Source organism: Giraffa tippelskirchi, chromosome 5 (assembly GCF_054371585.1).
Source record: "Giraffa tippelskirchi isolate mGirTip1 chromosome 5, T2T-mGirTip1v1.2.pri, whole genome shotgun sequence".
In the NCBI taxonomy this organism is placed as follows: Eukaryota; Metazoa; Chordata; class Mammalia; order Artiodactyla; family Giraffidae; genus Giraffa; species Giraffa tippelskirchi.
The window spans coordinates 176,174,130-176,196,256 of NC_137279.1; the positions used below are offsets into that span (position 1 = coordinate 176,174,130).

At 42.4% G+C, this 22,127-nt stretch overlaps 1 protein-coding gene and 1 pseudogene across 1 annotated transcript; both read left to right on the forward strand.

Moving 5' to 3' along the window:
* Nucleotides 1–891: 891 nt before the first annotated feature.
* Nucleotides 892–2,626, forward strand: LOC145505300 (uncharacterized; annotated as a pseudogene).
* Nucleotides 2,627–9,286: 6,660 nt separating this feature from the next.
* LOC145504375 (uncharacterized) lies at nucleotides 9,287–20,434 on the forward strand. The gene is made up of 6 exons (XM_081484966.1): nucleotides 9,287–9,394; nucleotides 14,608–14,820; nucleotides 15,982–16,194; nucleotides 18,136–18,348; nucleotides 18,492–19,146; nucleotides 19,745–20,434. Exons 1-6 carry the CDS (start codon nucleotides 9,377–9,379, stop codon nucleotides 19,918–19,920), a joined length of 1,488 nt encoding a protein of 495 aa, XP_081341092.1. The 5' UTR covers nucleotides 9,287–9,376; the 3' UTR covers nucleotides 19,921–20,434.
* The last annotated feature ends 1,693 nt before the right edge of the window (nucleotides 20,435–22,127 follow it).

Sequence of the window (22,127 nt, forward strand, 5' to 3'; positions counted from 1 at the left end):
GAGTCAACTGGCAAACTCTAAAACCTGAGGGGAAAATATACCAAAACCCAGAGGAAAATATGGACAAAATCATTGAATAGACAATTTACATGAAAATATACTTTAATAGCCTATAAATGTATGAAAATAAATCTATCATTTATAATTTGAAGGGTAAAAATGAAAACTACAATTAAAGAATAAGGCAGTGACAATGGTGAAGGACCTTTGCAAATTCTTTCCTCCATAAAAGTAATGACAACGGATTAGAATAAAAAATTTTGAACTCAAGAAATTAGTCACAGACGAGACTGGGGAGCATTTATACGAGAAAAATGGCTGACATGAAAAGAACAACAAGCTCTGTGGTATTTCAGCTCATCCTGTTTCCATCCATCAAGGCTTCCTTGTAGACTTGAAAACTAGCAGCCTGGCAGCCACTGTAGAGAAAAGAACAAGGCTGGAATTCCTGTAAAGCACCCCTTCCCAGAGAACTCTCATTATTTGACCTGTCTGGTGGGTCCCTGGAAGACCCCAGTTGCAAAACTGAAAATATTTGACCAGACTCAAAGTTTGCCTGGGGCAAACACCATTTTCTCTGGCGGCATTTATTAAAAATCACTCTAGGTATTTTTTGGACATCACATCTGCCTGAGGCAGTGGGTAACAGATCTAATACTTCACACACTTCCTCTTAAAAATCAAACAGAGAATTGAGAGTAAATAAAAACACCTCTGGCGGCGCTGGCCTCAGAGGCTGAGGAGAGCAGGAGGAGGTAGCGGCAGCGGGAAGTTGCTGCACTTTGGTGTAAACTGCAATTCATTAGGGATCCTTTCTCAGACTCCAGTTAGAAGTGAGAGTTCACATAAGTGAGGCCGCCATCGCTGCTTTGAACACCTCAAAAGGGGAGAATGAATTTATCAGGAGTGAAAAAGAAGAGCTTGCTAGAAGCCAAAGAAAATAATAAAAAGTCCAGCACTAGGGCCCCTTCAAAATTGGGAAAGGAGTACATCAAGGCTGTATATTGTCATCCTGTTTATTTAGCTTATATGAAGAGTACATCATGTGAACTGTCGGGCTGGATGAAGCACAAGCTGAAATCAAGATTGCTGGGAGAAATAGCAATAACCTCAGATATGCAGATGACACCATCCTTATGGCAGAAAGTGAAGAACTAAAGAGCCTCTTGATGAAAGTGAAAGAGGTGAGTGAAAAAGTTGGCTTAAAACTCAACATTCAGAAAATCAAGATCATGGCATCTGGTCCCATCACTTCATGGCAAATAGATGGGGAAACAGTGGAAACAGTGGCTGACTTTATTTTTTGGGCTCCAACATCACTGCAGATGAAATTAAAAGACACTTGCCGCTTGGAAGCAAAGCTATGACAAATCTAGACAGTGTATTAAAAAGCAGAGACATTACTTTGCCTACAAAGGTCCATATAGTCAAAGCTATGGTGTTTCCAGTGGTCTTGTATGGATGTGAGAGTTGGACCATAAAGAAAGCTGAACTCTGAAAAATTGATACTTTTGAACTGTGGTGTTGGAGAAGACTCTTGAGAGTCCCTTGGACTGCAAGGAGATCAAATCAGTCCATCCTAAAGGAAATCAACACTTAATATTCACTGGAAGGACTGATGCTGAAGCTGAAGCTCCAATACTTCAGCCAGCTGATGTGAAGAACTGACTCGCTGGAAAAGACCCTGATGCTGGGAAAGATTGAAGGCAGGAGAAGGGGACGACCAAGGACAAGTTGTTTGGATGGCATCACTGATTCGATGGAAATGAGTTTGATCAAGCTCCAGGAGATGGTAATAGGACTTGGAGGCCTGGTGTGCTGCAGTCCATGGGGTCACAGAGAGTCAGACACGACTGAGCAACTGAACAACAACAACAAGGTCTCCTTCTCCTACCAAACGCAAAGACTGCTCTGATGAGAGGTTGAAGGATGGCTCTAAAGATAAATGGGCCCTCAACGAGTCAAGCGAGAAGGAAGGATGGTGGAAGAGGTTCAGTGTTTCCGGTGGTAGTAGCACCAGGCCCGGCTCCAGCCACTCCGGAAGTCCCAGCACCTCCAGTGGCTCCAGCTCCAGAGGCTCCTCAGGCTCTCCAAGTCTTTCTCAGGACAGATAGGACAACAGGTGGCATTCTTGTTCCAAATCCAAACCACCCAAAAAGGATGAAAAGAGAAGGAAACGGCAGAGCCCTTCCCCTAAATCCACCATAGTCCTCAGTGGGAAGCTCACCAGGAATGTGACCAACGGTTACATCGTGGAGATATTCTCCACCTGTGGAAAAATTTAAATGACTGACATGTCTGCCAAAAGGATGCACCCCCATCTGTCTAAAGGCTAGGCTTATGTGAAGTTTGAGAATCCGGATGAGGCTGGGAAGGTTCTGAAAGCACATGGACAGAGGAAAAATCGATGGCCAGAAGATCACTGCTATTGCTGTGCTGGCCCTCTGGCCTCAGCCATCCCCCCAGGTGAGTCGGCCCTCCCAGGAGAATGCTCCCACTGCCTCCCATGGGGCGCAGGTCACCCATCACCACCTCGGATGAAGGAGGTCGCATTCCCCTGCCCCCCACCCAAGTCCCCTGCCACTCCCTCCATAGGAGCCGCTCCAGCTCCAACTCCTCTGGGTAAGCGGGGCCACCAAAATTCCGCCCCTGTGACTTATATCTCATCCAGCTCACTTTTGTCACTTTCCCAGCTGAAGAAGGATCCATAGGAAAGAACTCCCTCTTTCCCTCTGAGGCAGGCTTCCAAGGTGAAGGCAGCAATTGAGATGTTTCCCAGGCCACAGGGTTCCGGCTGCAGAAGTGTGGTTGGTTTGGGGTAGTGCTTGTAAAGAGGCAAGGATGAGCAGAGGGCTCTAGGTGGTGGTACAGTCCCAGCCTGGGAGCATGCTTCCCCATTCCACAGCTGACCTGGGCCTATCTGGTTATCTGTGTGGCAGAGTCCCACAGGAAAGGGCATGCCCAGCTGCCCATCCTGGTAGCCTGGCCCTGCTCCCCTGCCCGAGTCTTCTTCTGACCTCTGGATCTAAATACCCTGTTACCTGCCCCAAATGGTTCTTTTCACATGTATTCGCGTGCATGCATACACATGTGCGCACACACACACACACACGTCTCTCTCTGAAACTGGTAAGTTGTCAGTGATAACTGTCTGGTCATCACAGAATTCCCTGTTGTGTTGGTATTCGTGGTCTTGGTGCAGATTACCTTAGCAACATGTACACTGCTTTTTCGGCTTTTATTGTACAGTCAATACTATGAATTTTACGTTTTGAGTTTTGTAACTTTGCAGCATTTTAGATAATATTATGTTTGTACTTTGCTGGGTAGAGTGAAAGAGTTCTCTTAAATAAAGGTACAATTAGAATGCAAAAAAGAGAGAGGGGGCACCCTAGAGACAGTAGTGTTTCCAGGAAGCTTAAGCAGATGATGAAAGAAGGAAGGAAGTAGCTCAGAATAAAGGTTCTACTTAGAGAAGATCTAAGAATCAGAGAAAGCAACCAGAAATAAAAGTCCCATGTACTAAAGAAATAGCTCTACATTGTGTAAACAAAAGAGGACAGTCTTGAACTGAAAATTACTTTTAATACCTAAATTTTCCCACCTCATACACCAGAAATTCCTTTCAAATAGATGGTCCAGAAAACCCCAACACATTCTAAACATAAACAAGAAAAATCAAACCTTGATACAAAAATACAATGATTGTTAAAAATGAGAAGCAATTATTTTTGTCAGACAAAAAGACAATTAAAAAGTCCCTCTCAGGTGCTTAGTCTCTCAGTCATGTTTGACTCTTTTTGACCCCAGGGACTGTAATCTGCCAGGCTCCCCTATCCATGGGATTCTCCAGATAAGAATACTAGAGTGGGTTGCCATGCCCTCCTCCAGGGGATTTTCCCGACCCAGGGATCAAACCTGGGTCTCCTGCGTTGCAGGTGGATTCTTTACCATCTGAGCCACCAAGGAAGCCCCCCGAAAGTCCCTGGCAGAGGAAAGTTGCAAAAGAAGAATCCAACCTGAATCTCAAATACTTAAATAGGCAATGTCAATGTGGGGGAAGGGGATCACAAGAAACAAAGATGCAAAAATACGAAAACTGACCAAACCAAAGGATCATATAAAATGTAGCTTACTTACTAAAGCAGGAAATAGACTGAAAAAGACAAAGTCATCTCAGAAATGAAAATTAAATTATAGAGTGTCAGTGAGAATAAATAAGATGGAAATATAATAAAGGATATAGAGAACAAAATGAAAAGAACTCTAGTTGTGCAGAGCCAGGGATACTTTCTAGTTGTGTTGTCCAGGCCTCTCATCGCAGTTGCTTCTCTTGTTGCAGAGCACTGACCCTAGAGTGCTGGCTTAGTAGTTGTTGCCCCAAGGCATGTGGAATCTTTCCGGACCAGAGATCAAACTTGCGTCCCTCACATTGGTTGGCAGATTCTTAACCACTGGACAACCAAAGAAGTCAAGGAACTAATTTTTTAAAATTCTAATTCAAGAAAACATTTGACGTTAAATAGGATTCATCTGCAAATATTTAAAAGACACCATCTTTATCTAGAGAAATCAACTTAGTACAGTTAACTCTGAGATGTATCCTCATAGAATTCTTAAACTTTAAAAGTAAAAAGTAATTCTTCCATAAGCAGAATTTTTTTCTCCTTTTCTTCAAGCAGAAAGACTCAAGTGGAAGAAATCAGTTTGAAATTACATTCTTGGTATAAATAATCAGTAAAAACAACAACAACAGCAGCAAACAAACAGTGGACTAGCACCTACACAAGGAAAGAAATTGTGGAACACTTTATCTATAATATCAGGGCTGTTGGAAAGCAATTTTAGACAGGCCAGAATTTAGGGAATATTGTTTCCATTAGCTCTTCCTGAAAGGAAGTGGAGATTGAGCGGCAGAGGAGTGAAGTTTTCTTATATTTTTGAAGTCAAGCTAGTATAATTTCAAATTAGAGTATAAAACTTTATGATGTGAAACATAGTCCCCACAGTAGGCACAAGTTAATGGCTATACAATATATACAAAAGAAAGGAATTAAGCATACCAAAGTTCAACTAAATATAAAAGAAGACAGTAATAGAGGAAGTGAGGGACAAAAAAACACTATAAAGCATATAGAAGGAAACAGGCAGCAAAGTCGTAGAAGTGAATGCCTTCTTGGCAGTAATTCCTTTCACTGACTAAACACTCCAAAGACAGAGGTTGGTAGAATGAAGCAAAAAAAACTGATCCAACTAAATGCTGTCTACAAGAGAATCCATTTAGATCCAAGTACACAAACAGGTCGGAGAAGGCAATGGCAACCCACTCCAGTACTCTTGCCTGGAAAATTCCACCAACGGAGGAGCCTGGTGGGCTGCAGTCCATGGGGTTGCTAAGAGTCGGACACGACTGAGCGGCTTCACTTTCACTTTTTCCTTTCATGCATTGGAGAAGGAAATGGCAACCCACTCCAGTGTTCTTGCCTGGAGAATCCCAGGGATGGGGGAGCCTGGTGGGCTGCCGTCTATGGGGTCGCACAGAGTCGGACACGACTGAAGCAACTTAGCAGCAGCAGCACCACACAAACAGGTTGGAAGTGAAAGAATGAAGAAGATAGTCCCCACAAATAGTAGCCAAAAGAGAAGTAGCTATGCTGACAGTAGACTTTAAATCAAAACAGTTACAAGAGACAAGGCACTTTATTATTTTTTTTAAAAAAGGTTCAATACAACAAGAAGGTAATTATAATTACAAACATTTAAGTACATAATAACAGACCACCAAACTATATAAAGCAAAAACTGAAGGAAATGAAGGAAGAAATAGTCCTACAATAATATAGTTGGAGATGTCAGTACAACACTGTCAGTGATGGATAGAACCAGACAGAAGTAAGAGAACTTGAACAACACAAAAAACCAATCAGTATTAACAAGAGACCCAACAACAGAATAGACATTCTTCCCACCTCCATATGGGACATTCCCTAATACACACAATTTAGTAAACCACAAATCAATTCTCAATAGATTTTTAAAAAGATGGATGAATTACCAAGTATTTCCTCTGACTATAATAGAATGAAGTTAAAATCAATAACAAAAGGGAAACTGGAAAATTCCCAAAATTGTTTGAATTAAACAACCAACAGGTCAAGAAAGAAATCAAAACAGAAATAAATACTTAGAGATAAATGGAAATTTTTTTAAAAGTTTTTATTTGCATAATAATGAAAATACACAATGAAAACTTGTGGGATGTTGTAAAAACAGTACTAAGAGGGAATGCTCACTTTAAAAAGGAAGAAACATACCAAATCAACAATCTAAATGTTTACCTCAAGGAATTAGAAAAGAGCAAACTAAACCCAAAGACAGCTTTAGAATAAATAAAGATTAGAGCAGAGATAAATGAAATAGAAAAAGAATATAGGAAATCAGTGAAACCAAAAGCTGATTCTTCTAAAAGCTTCACAAAAGGAACACACATTTAGCTAGAATGCTTAAGAAGACTGTATTTGAATTTTGACAGGTTTTCCACTATTGTTTTGTTTGTTTAAAATCCCAGTCCAGGATCCCATATTGCATTAATTGACATGCTTCTTTGATCCTCTCCAATCTATAGTAGCTTCTCTATTTCCTTGTTTTTCCCCATCTGGACATTTTTGAAGAGCACTGGTCAGGTATTTTATAGAATGTTCCTCAGTTAAAGTTTTTCAGAAGTTTTCTATGACTAGATTGGATTTATGCCCTTTTTAATCACAGAGGTGAAGTGTCCTGTTAGGGTATATGACATGAACATGACTTATTACTCCCGGGTAGAAACAACCTAATGGCAGCCGTGAAATGTTTCTCTTTGTCTTAACAGTCCTTTTCACATTGTGGGAATAACGAATAAAAGCAGTTTTTACCATACTGTTGAACCACTCTGGAAGAATTAGGAGCCTATAGTATTTTTTCTAAAATTCCTTCTGGGGCACATTGCCTCAGGATGCCCAAGCAGATGAACAGCAAATGGTTGGTGATATTCAGTGTCTCTCTGGGCAGTCTCACAAGCAAAAATAAAAATAAGTTCTAAATAGGTGCAGAAATAATCTGGATGCAAAAGAGAGCAGGATCCAGCAGAAAGCTAAGATTAAGCCAAAAGTGCCAGAAAAACTGGTTAGCTCACAATCATAAGAGCAAAGGTGACTGAGAATGTAAAATGGCTATATCCTTGCCTATGTTACTAATCAGTTAGAATATTGTATTATATCTCACCCAAGACAGATGAGTCATGGTGGAGAGTTCTGACAAGACGTGGTCCACTTGAGAAGGGAATGGCAAACCACTTCAGCATTCTTGCCTTGAGAACCCCATGAACAGTATGAAAAGGCAAAAAGATATAACACTGAAAGATAAACTCCCCAGGTCAGTAGGTGTCCAATATGCTACTGGAGAAGAGCAGAGAAATAACTCCAGAAGGAATGAAGAGGCTGGAACAAAGCGGAAACAACACCCAGTTGTGGACGTGTCTGGTGATGAAAGCAAAGTCCGATGCTGTAAAGACCAATATTGCGTAGGAACCTGGAATGTTAGGTCCATGAATAACGTAAATTGGAAGCGGTCAAACAGGAGACAGCAAGAGTGAACATCGACATTTTAGGAATCAGTGAACTAAAATGGACTGGAATGGGTGAATTTAATTCAGATGACCATTGTATCTAATACTGTGGGCAGGAATCTCTTAGAAGAAATGGAGTAGCCATCATAGTAAACAAAAGAGTCTGAAATACAGTACTTAGATGCAATCTCAAAAAAGACAGAATGAACTCTGTTTGTTTCCAAGGCAAACCATTCAATATCACAGTAATCCAAGTCTATGCCCCAATCACTAACGCTGAAGAAGCTAAAGTTGAACAGTTCTGTGAAGACCTACAAGATCTTCTAGAACTAACACCAAAAAAAGATGTCCTTTTCATCACAGGGGACCAGAATATAAAAGTAGGAAGTCAAGAGATAACAGACAAGAGTAACAGACAAGTTTGGCCTTGGAGTACAAAATAAAGAGGGGCAAAGGCTAACAAGAGAATGCATTCTGCCAAGAGAATGCATTGGTCATAGCAAACACCCTCTTCCAACAACACATGAGACAACTCTACACATGGACATCACCAGATGGTTAATAATGAAATCAGATTGATTATATTCTTTGGAGATGACGATGAAGAAGCTCCATACAGTCAGCAAAAACACGCAGGAGCTGACTATGGTTCAGATTATCAGCTCCTTATTGCAAGATTCAGACTTAAATTGAAGAAAGTAGAGAAAACCACTAGGTCATTCAGGTATGACCTAAATCAAATCCCTTACGATTATACAATGGTGATCCCAGGAGAGCTGTAGCCTCTGAGTGAGCGGAGGGTAAGAGGACTGGAGATGCCCACAAGGACAGGTCCTCCAGCAGCCTGAGCAGAAGCCAGGATCTAGATGTCGGCCCAAGAACCCAGGAAGGCTCCTTTTGCTTCTCTAGCCTCACCTCTCAACCCATATTGGGGCACAGGTGAAGGGATGTGTGCTGCTTGCTTTAAAGATTTTAGAGACCCGAGGCTGGTGGGGTGCCCCTCGGACAGTTCTATGAATGGTTAAAGCCTGAGTGCTTGTTATAGGCGGTGAGGACCAGACGTGGACCTTGAGCGGAGTTGCAAGAGGATCGGAAGTCACTCTTGTGACCCCAGGCGTGGATCACTCCACCGGGATGAAACAAGTTACAGTGACAGTTGGGGATGGGGGAGGGGACATGAAAATGATTTCTAGGTGATCTCATCAAATCCAGGATTTCACCCTGGAGGTACTTCTGATCTGTTTATAGCCAAGGGATGAAATAAACAGAACTCAGTGGCTGATTGGATCCTGGGTTGATACCTCTGATGTGTTTAAGGACCTGGATTACAAACGCTAAACCTTTTGAGTTCAAATCTAGAACACGTGACTGACTCTCGGCGTGACCTCGGGCAACCTGTTTAACCTCTCTGAGCCTCACTTTCTGCATCGTATGCTGACAGTTATAAATTCCACCTCATAGGACTGTGGTAAGGATTAAATAGGCGAATTGTGTAACTCATTTACCCCACAATGTTTGAACACCTGGCAAAAGACTAAAAATGTCCTGAAGTGCCTTGTGGGTAACCTAATCAGGTAGGTACCCTCAGAGGTCGCGAATTCCCAGGTGATTGGTTTCTGAGGGATGGGATCCGCCCATCAGGGCGTGGCCAGCCAAAGAGTGCTGGTCTGGGACCCCAGTACATCCCTCCCAGGCTCTATAAAAGGCCAGGTGCTCCAGCCAGCAGCCCGATCCTGGCAACTCTCGACCCGCCACACTGAGTTCCCTGAGCACATGATGGATGCATCAATGGTGAGTCTGCACCTGCTAAACAGTGGCCAAAGTCTGTGCGCTGGGGTGGAAGGTCAGCAACTCCTAGGTGGACAGTCATGAGTCCTAGCAGGGGACTAGGACTTGGGGAAGAGGAACCCAAATATTCGAAATGGTTCATTGCTTTGGGGCCTTGTTGACTGGGCAACCCTGCATGCATGCACTGCCCAGGAGGTGTCCTGGTCAGACAGTCCCATTCCTGCAGAGTGGACAGTGGTTGAGACTTGTCCAGTTGGCTCCAGTTCCCAAAGGCCTCTTGAAGGCAAAGCTGCCACCTGGATGGTCCCCAGAGTCCCCAGATCACTGCGTGGTACAGAGTGGCTGCAACCTCTGTGGAAAGGGTAGAAGGATGTGCAAAATGCATGGCCATGTGTGGAGGGGCCTGGGTGAGTTCTGGTAGAAACTGGACAATTTAGAGAGGAAGTTATAATCCATGAGGGGGCACTGATTTCTCCTTTCCTTGAAAAAAATTATATTTTTTTACCCAGATTTATTGAGGTATAACTGACAAATCAGATGACACCACCCTTATGGCAGAAAGTGAAGAACTAAAGAGCCTCTTGATGAAAGTCAAAGAGGAGAGTGAAAAAGTTGGCTTAAAGCTCAACATTCAGAAAACTAAGATCTTGGCATCCAGTCCCATCACTTCATGGGAAATAGATGGGGGAACAGTGGAAACAGTGGCTGACTTTATTTTTGGGGGGCTCCAAAATCACTGCAGAAGGTGACTGCAGCCATGAAATTAAAAGACATTTATTCCTTGGAAGGAAAGTTATGACCAGCCTAGACATCATATTAAAAAGCAGAGACATTACTTTGCCAACAAAGGTCCATCTAGTCATGGCTATGGTTTTTCCAGTAGTCATGTATGGATGTGAGAGTTGGACTATAAAGAAAGCTGAGCACCGAAGAACTGATACTTGTGAGCTGTGGTGTTGGAGAAGACTCTTGAGAGTCCCTTGGACTGCAGGGAGATTCAACCAGTCCATCCTAAAGGAGATTAGTCCTGGGTGTTCATTGGAAGGACTGATGTTGAAGCTCAAACTCCAATATTTTGGCCACCTGGTATGAAGAGCTGACTCATTTGAAAAGACCCTGATGCTGGGAAAGATTGAGGGCAGGAGAAGGGGATGACAGAGGATGATATGGTTGGATGGCATCACTGACTCAATGGACATGAGTTTGGGTGGACTTGGAGTTGGTGATGGACAGGGAGGCCTGGCGTGCTGCGGTTCATGGGGTCACAAAGAGTCAGACAGGACTGAGCTACTGAACTGAACTGAACTGAACTGACAAACTCCCATAGTTTTAAAGTGTACAATATGCTGATTTGATGTTTGTATATGTTGTAAAATGATGACCACACTCAAAGTGGTTAACCCAATCATCACCTGATGTGGTTACCTTTCTGATTTGGGTGATAATGCTCCAGATTCACTCTCTTAGCAAATCTCTAGTATCCAATACAGCATGATTAACTATCATCACTGGGCTCTACCTTAGATCCTCAGAACTTATTTGTCTTATGACTTGTGTGCTCTTTGACCAACATCTCCCATTTCCTCGACCCTCAGCCTTTAGCAACCACCACTCTTGTCTCCAGTCCTATGGGTGTAAAGTTGCTTCAGTTGCATCTGACTCTTTGGGACCCTACGGACTGGAGCCTGCCAGACTCCTCTGTCCATGGGATTCTCCAGGCAAGAATACTGGAGTGGGTTGCCATGCCTGCCTCCAGGGGATCTTCTCTACCGAGGGATTGAACCTGCATCTCTTATGTCTCCTACATTGGCAGGCTGGTTCTTTACCAATAGCGCCACTTGGGATGCCCTTTAGTTCCTGTTTTTCTCTGACATTTCATAGAATTATACCTTCTAGGTTCATCCATGTTGTCACAAATGTCAGGATTTCCTTCTTTCTGATGGCTGAATAATGTTCTGTAGTATATATACAGGCTTTCTCTGCTCTCAGAAAGTGGCACATTCCTATGAAAACATGTGTAAGCTGAAATGGCATACAGCAATGAGGCAGTTAGTTTAGGACACTTCCTGCACAAGGATTAGCAAAATAAATGGACATAAAGCACAGATGGTCACAGACAGAGTTCAATGTTGTGCTGCTAAGGAGATGCTGAGTGTACTTCCCCAGGAAGGGGCTGCCACTCTACTCAAGTTCACTGCAAAACAAATGATGAGCACTATTTTCATTTTCACCTCTTTTTGTAAAAGCAAAAATTCTTTCTTGGGTTTTTCTTTCTTTCTTTTAGATTATTGAAAACAGGTACTAATGTAGGTTTTCCACAAAAGCAAAATGGCATAAAATAAACTTTCCAAAAGCTCTGGATACCTGAAGAACACATTTTCTTTATCATTCATCCTGTGGACAGACACTTGGGTTGTTTCCATATCTTGGCTATGGTGACTAGGGCTGCAATGAACCTCTGAGTGTAGATCTCTTTCCAGATATAAATTTCATTTCCTTTCTACACCCAGCAGTGGAATACTGGATCATATAGTAGTTCTAGTATTAAATTTTTCAGAAACCTCCATAATGTTTTCCACAACAGCTGCAAAAAATTTGCATTCCCAACAGCAGTGTACGAGGACCCCTTTTTCTCCACATCCTGCCCCAAATTTATATCTTCTCTTTTTGTTAATATAGCTATTCTAACAGGTATGAGATGCTATCTCACTGTGGTTTCTGTTTGCATTTCTCTGATGATCAGTGATGATCAGCATTTTTTTATGTGTCTATTGGCTGTCTGTATCTCTTTGCAAAAAAGTCTGTGAAGGTCCTTTGCCCATTTATAAAACAAAGTCAGATTTATAAGAACAAGTCAGATTTTTTTTTTTGCTATGGAGTGGTATTGTTTCTGTATGTATTTAGATACAAACCCCTTCTCAGGTAAATGGTTTGCAAAGATTTTTTCCCAGCCACAGGCTGTTTTTTCACTTTGTTCATTGTTTCCTTTACTGTGCGGAAGCTTTCAGTTTGATGGAGTCCTGATTGGGTATTTTGGCTTTTGTTTCCCATGCTTCTGGTGTCAGATCCAAAGTAATCATTGCCAAGACCAATGTCAAGGAGATTTTTTTCCCTATGTCTATTTCTAGAAACTTCATGGTTTCAAGTTTTATATTTAATTCTTTAGTCTATTTCAAGTTGAATTTTTGTAAGTTCTATAAGATAGGTATCCAGTTTCATTCTTAAGCCTGTGTGAATCTAGTTTTGCCAAAACCCTTTATTTCAGTGACTATATTTTTTGCATTGTGTCTTCTTGGTACCCTGGTCAAAGATGAGTTGACCTACATGCATAGGTTTATTTCTGACTCTCTATTCTGTTTCATTCATCTATATGTCTGTTTTTCAGCCAGCATGATATTGTTTAAATTACTATAGCTTTATAATATAAGTTTGAAATCAGGAAGTGCTATGCCTCCAGCTTTTTTATTTTCTTTCTCAAATTGCTTTTGTAATTCATATCTTTGATGGATTGAGTTGAACTTCGGAATTGTTCTTTTTCTATTTTGTGAGAAAGGCCATTGGAATTTTGATAGGAATCCCTTTGATTGTAGATCAACTTGGGTCATGTGGACATTTTAACAATATTAAATTTTTTCAGTCTAAGAAGAGGGGATATCTTTCCACTTCTTTTTGTCTTCTTCAATTTCATCACCATCTTATAATTTTCACTGTACAGATTTTTCACCTCTAAGGCTAAGTTTATCCCTAAGTATCTTATTATTTTGATGCCATTGTAAGGGGGATTTTTTTCAAAACAATTTCTCTTTCTGAGAGTTGCTTGTGTATAGAACCACTACCAATTCTTGTATGTTAACTTTGTATCCTGCGAGTTTCAATAAGGGCATTTATCATTATACACTTCTCCTCTAGAACTGCTGTTGCTGCTCCCCTAGGTTTTGATATGTTATATTTCCATTTTCATTTGTCTCAGAATGTATTCTTTTCTTTTGATCTTTTCTTTGATACATTGGCTGCTCAGGAGTGTTGTTTAATTTCCACATACTTGTGAATTTTCCAATCTTTCTGTTTTTTTGATTTCTACTTTTTCACCATTTTGGTAAGAAAAGATACTGGGTATGATCTTAGTCTTAACAAATTTTTAAGTCTGTTTTTGTTCTGTGAAATTTGATCATGATCTATCTTGGAGACTGTTCTATGTGTAGCTGAGAAGAATGTGTATCAGGTGCTGCTAGATTGAATGTAGTGGGTAAGACTGTTAGGTCCATAGGAGCTAACAGACAGTTCAAGTCCAACATTTCTATATTGATCTTCTGTCCGGATGATCTATCTGTTGTTGAAAGTGGAGAATGAAGTACCTGACTGCTGTTTTGTTGTTGTCTATTTCTGGCTTCAGAACTGTAGTATTATTTAACACATTTATGTGTTCTTATGTTGAGTCCATTAATTTATAGTTGTTATATCTCTTGATTAATTGTTCCCCTTCATTATGTACTGACCTTCTTTGTCTCATGCAACAGCTGTGATTAGCGAATTTTTCTGAGGTAGTGTAGCTACCCTGGTTTTTGGTTTCCATTTCCGTGGAATATATTTTGTCTTCATTTCATTTTCAGCCTATATGGGTCCTGAAACTTTAAACATTAAAATTATGTTACAATTTATTAAACTCTGTAAGGCAATATCTCTGCAGGGGATGGTAGGGTATTCATGCATTTATCGAGTTTCCCACTGATAGATAGGGGTAGCATAGGAAGAGTTTTTGTTTCAGAAATATTACTCTGACTGTCTTTGGAGGCTACACAAGATGAAGTCAACCTCTGATTCACAGAGGACAATTAAGAGGCAATTGCAGGCTTTTACTTTGGCCACCTGATGCAAAGAGCTGACTCATCTGAAAAGACCCTGATGCTGGGAAAGAGATTGAGGGCAGGAGGAGAAGGGGATGACAGAGGATGAGATGGTTGGATGGCATTACCAACTCAATGGACATGAGTTTGAGTAGGCTCTGGGAGTTGGTGATGGACAGGGAGGCCTGGCGTGCTGTGGCTCATGGGGTCGCAAAGAGTCGGACACAACTGAGCGAATGAACTGAACTGAACTGAAGCAAGCAATGATGGTGGGCTAGACTAGAATTAAGTCATCAGAGATGGAGACACATGGTGTGTGGACTTGGGATTTCAGCTAGGTAGAGAACATGAACTTCCAACTTTTTTTTGCAGGATTTCACAACTGAAGACCAAGTTCACTGGTCAGTCAATAGTGAAGAGGCTTCAAGAGACTCTTACCTTGAAGCAATAGAAGAGCTTGAGGAACTTTTACAGAAACTCGATGAGACATATGGGACAAGAAGCCCGGCTGCACCTGAGCCAAAACTCTATGTACCTCTGACTGCCCATAAAGAGGACAGCCAAAAGGAATCCATGCAGAACCAGGTGATGAATCTTTTGACCTACAATGATGATTTACACATGTTTGAACATCCCTGGGACACTTTTTCTGCAGAACTAACATCAACCCACATTAAAGCCCTTGATTTGCCCCCTGGAAACCTAAGTGAGGCCTTTTTTTTTTTTTTTTTAACCCCAAAGTGAACTCTTTTGATAAGAGTAAACCCAAGTAACACCCTAGATGACATATGTCATTGACACCTCAAACACACTATGAGACTTTAGAGGCTGGATGGGGATCTAGAACTGGGAGGGGAAATCAGAAGTTCTTCATTGGATCCCTTTTCTCTGAAGTCCACCCAACTAGCTCTGTCAGACCCTTCTAAGAAAGAAGTAGAGTTCTCTAGTCTTGAAGAGCTTTCAGTCCAATGGTACAGGAAGGGGAGTAGACAGGCAAAACACTATTTCAAGAAAGGAAATGAGAGAAGAGGAAGTGAGTCCCCTGCATTGGCAGGTGGAGTCTTAACCAGTGGGCAAGTCCTGAATTCTTCCTTAATAGGGATTAATCATGGCTCCTGTTTCTGGGGTCATTGCGTGAATCAAATGAGATAATGTGTTTGCACTTCCATTGATTTCACCAAATCTCCAGTAGGATGTCTGGGAGATAGGGCATCTTTGGAAAAGTCTCTCTGGGGATTGTGGGAGAGGAAATACAGAGACAGGGGATTAAGTGTTACAAACTCCTATGTGTTTAATAAGCTACAAGGATATATTGTACAAAACAGACAGCCAATATTTTATAATTACTAAAACTGGGTATAACTTTTAACTACTGTAAATCACTATATTGTACCCCTGTAACATATAATATCACCCACCAAGTATACATCAATTTAAGAAAGAGTCTGTGGGGCAAAGTCTCTGCAGGGGATGGTGGAGCACTCACACATTTGTCCAGAGTCCCACCTCCACCGATAGATAAGTGTAGCATAGGAACAGTTCTCATTTTAGAAATATTACTGTGTGTGGAGGGCATATGAACTAGAGTCAACTCCAAATTCATAGAGGCCAATTAAGATGCAATTACAGACTTTGGGCAACATATGTTGGTGGGCTTGATTAGGATTGTATCAGCAGGGATGGAGAAGAAGGGAGTGTGGAACTGGGATTAGATCTGGGTACGACTCATGAACTTCTTTATTGCAGGATCCTACAACTGAAGATCTAGTTCAGGTATCAGGCAACAGCAAAGAGGTGTCGAGGTACTTCTATCTTCAGACAGTTGAAGAAATTAAGGCATTTCTACAGGAAGCCAATGAGACACATAAGGCAAGGACCCCAGCTGCCCCAGAGCTAGAGCTTTGTGTACCTCTGACTGCCCATGAAGAGGATGGCCAAAAGGAGTCCATGCAGAACCAGGTAATGAATCCTTTGATGATTTATGCATGTTTTAACATCCCAGGGACAGTTCTTAACCAGAACTAAGATCAACCCATGTTAAAACTCTTGATTTGCCCGCTGGAAACCTAAGTGAGACCTGTTTTTGACCCCACGGGGAACTACTTTGAGGAGAGTAAATCCAAGTAACATGCCAGATGATAGATGTCATTGACTTGTCAATACATCCTGAGACTTTGGAGGCTGGATGCAGACCTAGAGCTGGGAGGGGAAATCAGAAGTCCTTCATTTGGTCCCTTTACTCTGATGTATGTCCAAATGGATCTGTCAGACCCTTCTAAGGAAAAAGTAGAGTCCTCTAGCCTTGAGGAACTTTCAGTTCAGTGATGGGGGAAGGGGAGCAGACAGGCATGACACTATTTCAAGAGCAAAAATGGGAGGAAAGGAAATGCCAGAGTAAGACATTATTAGAAGCTGACTTTCAGTGAGGCCTTCATCTTAGAGAATCTGTAGGTTTTGATGGTCCTTCTTGTGGAGTGTCTCCACAATGACATTGGCCTCATGAAAGTATCCATTTCCACACCTCCAAATGACAATGGCCTCTGCTACACTGTGGCCTGGAAAATTCCACCTCTTTCGGAGTGTGCTTGTAGATAACAAATGTAAAGCCATCTATTACTTCTATGGATTTTGTGTAGAAGAAGACTTCAGAGTGTCCTCAGTCTACCATATTCAATGGCTGTATAGTCATAAGTTTTGAATATAGCCTGGAAAGAATTATGATATCTGTCTCTCTGTTCTGAGAGTCAGGACAAGGCAGAGTGTCCAGGCTTTGGTGGCAGGATGGGAATGGAGATCATATTTGATAAGACAGGTTATAGTCACTGAGACAGTTTGCTGAGAGAGGTAGGCTGAACTCGAGACTGGGCAGGGATATGGCAAAACTGAGCAGACTTGTCTGACTAGAGTATGACAAGAGCTACAAAGAGGCACACAGGGTGATAAATGTGAAGCTACTGACATCGTGGCTTTTGACAGTCAATTGTAAACTTTCTACCAGATGTATAGGAATCTAGAAGCATAAGGATGGCTACTGAGAAGAAAAGCATAGAGTTTGGGCAGTGCACACTAAGCCTCTGCCTGTAGAGTAGCTTTTTCCTGGATTGGTTTCTGGAAGCTGCTGCTTTCCAGGATAGTTCTCAGGAAGCTGCAATGCCAGGGGGAATCCCAGGAAGATTCAGGGGGTATTTTCCATAGTGTTCAGGTCTGTGAGCACCCAGAGCAAGATAGGTCCAATTCAAGTTAAGTCATTTCACCTCTTCAAACTTCTGTGAGTTCTTCTTTAATAGGATTTTATCATGGCTCCTCTTTCTGGGGTAATAATGTCAATAAAATGAGATAATGTGGTTGGAAGTTCATTAATTTAACCAAATGTCCAATAGGATATCTGGGAGATGGGGCAGCTTTGGAAAAGTCTCTACGTGGAAACAGGACAATATAGAGATAGTGGATTAAAAGATGCAAACTATTATGTATACAATAAGCTACAAGGATGTATTGTACAAAACAAGGAATATAGCTGATATTTTATATAAACTAAAATTTGAGCTTCACCTTTAACTATTGCGAATCACTGTAGTGTACACCTGTGACATATAATATGGTACATCAAGGGTACATAAATTTTAAAGAAGTCTGTACAGCAAGATCTCTGCAGGGAATAGTGGAGTGTTTGCATTCATCTAGATTCCCACCTCCACCAATAGATAGGAGATGCAAAGGAAGTGTTTTCATTTTAGAAATATTACTCTGTGGGCGGGGGGGCACACAGGGTGGAGTCAACTCCAGATTCACAGAAGCCAATTAAGAGGCAATTTTAGGCTTTTAGCTAAGCAGTGATGGTGGGTGTATGGAATCAGAATTTGAACTGGATAGGGTATCTTAACTTTAACTTTTTTGCAGAAAACCACAACTGAAGATCTAGTTCAGTTATCAGGCACCAGCAAAGAGGCTCCCATGACTTCTTTCTCTGTGACACTTGAGGACATTGAGGAGTTTCTTCAGGAGATCAATGAGATACATGAGGCAAAAGTCCCAGCTGCACCAGAGTCAGAGCTCTGTGTACCTCTGACTGCCCATGATGAGGTCAGCCAAATGGAGTCCATGCAGAACCAGGTAATGAATCCTTTGAGGCCCACAATGAAGATTTATGCATATTCTCACATCTGGACAGTTCTTATCCAGAACTAATCACAACCCATGTTAAAACCTTGATTTTCCCCTTGAAAACTTAAAGTGACTTTCTTTTTTACCCCAAGGTGACCTCCTTTGATGAGAGAAACCCAACAGGAACAACCCAGTTGATGGATGTCACTGACACCTCAATGACATTTATCACTGATTGTCAAGTAACAGCTGTTAATGCAAACAAAAGGACAATTCCCAATGAGGGTAGCAAGGTGAAGACCCTTGATGATGACTGGAGCCTCTGTGGAGGCCAGATGACCATCAGTGGGGATCAGACCCTCTATGGGGATCAGATGAAGAGCCCCACTGTATGCCAGAGTCTCACTGGAACCCAGATGACCTTCGCTGCAGACAAGACCATCTATGGGAATCAGATGAAGACCATGGATGAATACCAGACCCTCAGGGTAGGACAGATGACTTTCAGTGGGGACCAGACTCTCTATGGGGGTCAGATGAAGACAGTCAATGATGACACTCTCCGTGGAGTCCATATAATGCCACAATCCTTGTCATCATTGTCATATCCTAGACTTCTGTATGTTGCCAGTTCTCATTTGATCCAAGGACAACCTGTAGAAATGAAGAAGTGGAATCCCAAGATTCAGAGGTGTCCATCACAGAAGAGGACTGACATTTTGAGGCCCTACATCTGCACCTATAAGAACTGTGGGAAAGCGTATGTCAAATCTTCCCATCTGCGAATCCATGAGCGTGTGCACACAGGTGAGTAAAGACTGAAGGATGAGGGTGTCAGGAAAATAACTAAAGGCGTCTGCCTTTACAAAACGCTGGGATCATTTGAGATCATTGCCACCTCCCTCTAAGTCTGGGACCCAGAAGACTCTAGAAAAGGTTGGCCGATCTGAAAGGGTATAAAAAGCAGTCCTCAGAGCAGAGTCTAGTTCTGCTCCAGAGGCAACCTGGCTGCAGTGCTTTGTGGTGTTGACTGCCTAGAATGATGGAAGAAGGGGAGGGGTTTGTTTGACCTCTTAGGATGGTCCTGACCCTACCTCTTCTGGGGCTGTCTCTTTATGGACTCCCATAGTCCCAGTAGATAACCCCCACTCAACCTTCTCTACCCACCACCAACCTTCCTGCTTCCCCTCCTACTTTTCTTTTTCTCTTCCTCTTCCTCCTCCAGCCCTCTAGCCTATCCTGCCTTCCCCCTCTTCCTTTCCTGTACACACCTTCCAGTTCTGTCTTCTGTCTCTCTCTGTCCCACTCCAACATGCCCAACATTTTTCTTCTCCATTCTTTTCCAACTTCCCTGTGCCATGCTACCTTGAATCATGACAAGTCTCCCTTTCTTTCTTGGTTCCAGGAGAGAAGCCCTATAAATGTAATGTGAATGGATGCTCATGGGCATTCTCCCGTTCGGATGAGCTCAACAGACACAAGAAAAGGCACACCAGGGAGCGGCCTTACCTGTGTACTATATGCGCCAAAGACTTTGCCCGATCCGATCACTTAAAGCAGCATCAGAGAATTCACAGATGAATTTCTGCCATGAGGACAAACCCAGCAGCCTTTGAGGAAATGACTTGAACTGAAAGATTCTCCCTGCTAAGACTTTGCTTGGCACCTAGCACCATGCCAGCATATAGCAGATGCTTAATATTAGTTGTAAATTTTTTAAAGTTTTCATTATTTTTTTTCTGAAACATAAAGAATATGTGTATGCATTTCAGTAGAATCAGAAGCACTCTGCATTCAATTTCCTGTACATATCAAATGTTTTCATCAGTGTGCTATGAATCCTTATAGATCACTATCTGTGTTTTTACTTCTATTTGTACATGTAAAAATGTTTATATGTAGAGAATTGTATTCATAGTTCAAATATGTAAAGAACGTAGCATTTTATATCTGAGCTCATATTTCTTTGAAAGTCCATTTCTACGGAGTTAAGAGGAGGGGGACACTTGGTCACTTCAGTGTCAAGTGGTCTCAGATTAAATGAAGCTCATTTGGATGAATTTAATCTATTAAAAAATGGAACATCCTGCCTCAACTGTTTTTCTCTTAGGCAAAGTGTTTTCTTTTTCCCCTCTGCCTCCTCCAAATGCTGTCAGGACCCAGGCGCGGTGGTGTTGGCGTCAAGTGCTGGCTGCCAGGGAAAGGATGTTTCCTTTCGTAATGTGGTCCAGTGGTTAAGAATTCGCCTTGCAGGGATGGGACACCAGTTCAATCCATGGTCTGGGAAGATCCCACATTCCACGAAGCAACTAAACTCACGTGCCACAACTGGAGAGTCTATACGAAGCAGCAGAAGAGCCCGCGTGATGAAATGAAGATTCCATGTGCTACTACTGAGGTCCCGTGCAGCCAAAGAAATATTTTTTAAAAAAATAAAGTAGGTAAACAGCAAGGACTTACTGTATAGCACAGGGAAGTATATTCAATACCTTGTAATAACCTACAATGGAAAATAATCTGAAAAGGAATACATACAGATAGATATGCATATAGATATCTGAAACATTTTGCTGTACACCAGAAATGAACACATTGTAAGTCAACTCCAATTTTTAAAAAATGGTCAAGAAGTGCAATTCTCCCCCACATCCCTGTTGAACCTTGACCTTGGCCTAGGGTTTCCAATCCCTTGTGGCGACAGAGGGACCTTAGCATGGCCCATGATCTTGTTAATTTTTTTTTTTTTTGAACGTCAGGAGGTCCAGGTAAGATTGGCAGTACTCTTCATCTCCTGGCTCCGCAGGAGCCCCCGCGTCAGCTGACCCATGGGCAGCACTTGGTCTGAGTTTCCTCGGCCTAGATCAGTCTCCTTTGAGACTGCCAGCCAAGAATCAAGTTCAGAGAACTTTCTGGGGAGGCCTTAGCCCAGGTTGCCCAGGAGAGGGCGCCAGGTCATTACTCTAACACCTGCTCTCCCCATCGATCTTCGCTGTTTTGCCAGTGGCCGCTTTTTCCACATCTAGGAATCTGTCAGTTAAGACTTGAACGTGTCTTGGACCAACTGCCCAGGGCCAACTCAAGCAGCATCTACAAACCTGGAAATCTGAATCTGGCTAAGTCTTACCACCTACTGTCCTCAATCCCTTACTGTTGGGTCCCTTAGGACCATAAGGATGGCGGCAGGGAGGCTCTAGCTTCTGCAAGGGTAGGTCAAAGGAGGAACTTGTCACACACGGGTGGATCAAACCTGAGGGAGCCAAATAGCACGGAGTAGAAGAAGGAGGTCTCAGATGGTTGGGCCCTCTCCTCTTCATCTTTCTCATCCTTCTCAGTCCAAGTGGACACTGTCAGGGCACTTTGAAAGAGGGGTCTGTAGTAGTGCACCCCAAAACAGACTCTCCATCACACAGTTTATTTGTTTTGGCTGCAAGGCATGACGAGTTTTAATTCCCCCTGCTGCTGCTGCTGCTAAGTTGCTTCAGTCGTGTCCGACTCTGTGCGACCCCATAGACGGAAGCCCACCAGGCTCCCTCGTCCCTGAGATTCTCCAGACAAGAACACTGGAGTGGGTTGCCATTTCCTTCTCCAAGGCATGAAAGTGAAAAGTGAAAGTGAAGTCGCTCAGTCGTGTCCGACTCTCAGTGACCCCATGGACTGCAGCCCACCAGGCTCCTCCGTCCATGGGATTTTCCAGGCAAGAGTACTGGACTGGGGTGCCATTGCCTTCTCCAGGGATCAAACCCATGCCCTCTTTGGTGGAAGTGAGGAACCCTAACCACTGGACAGCC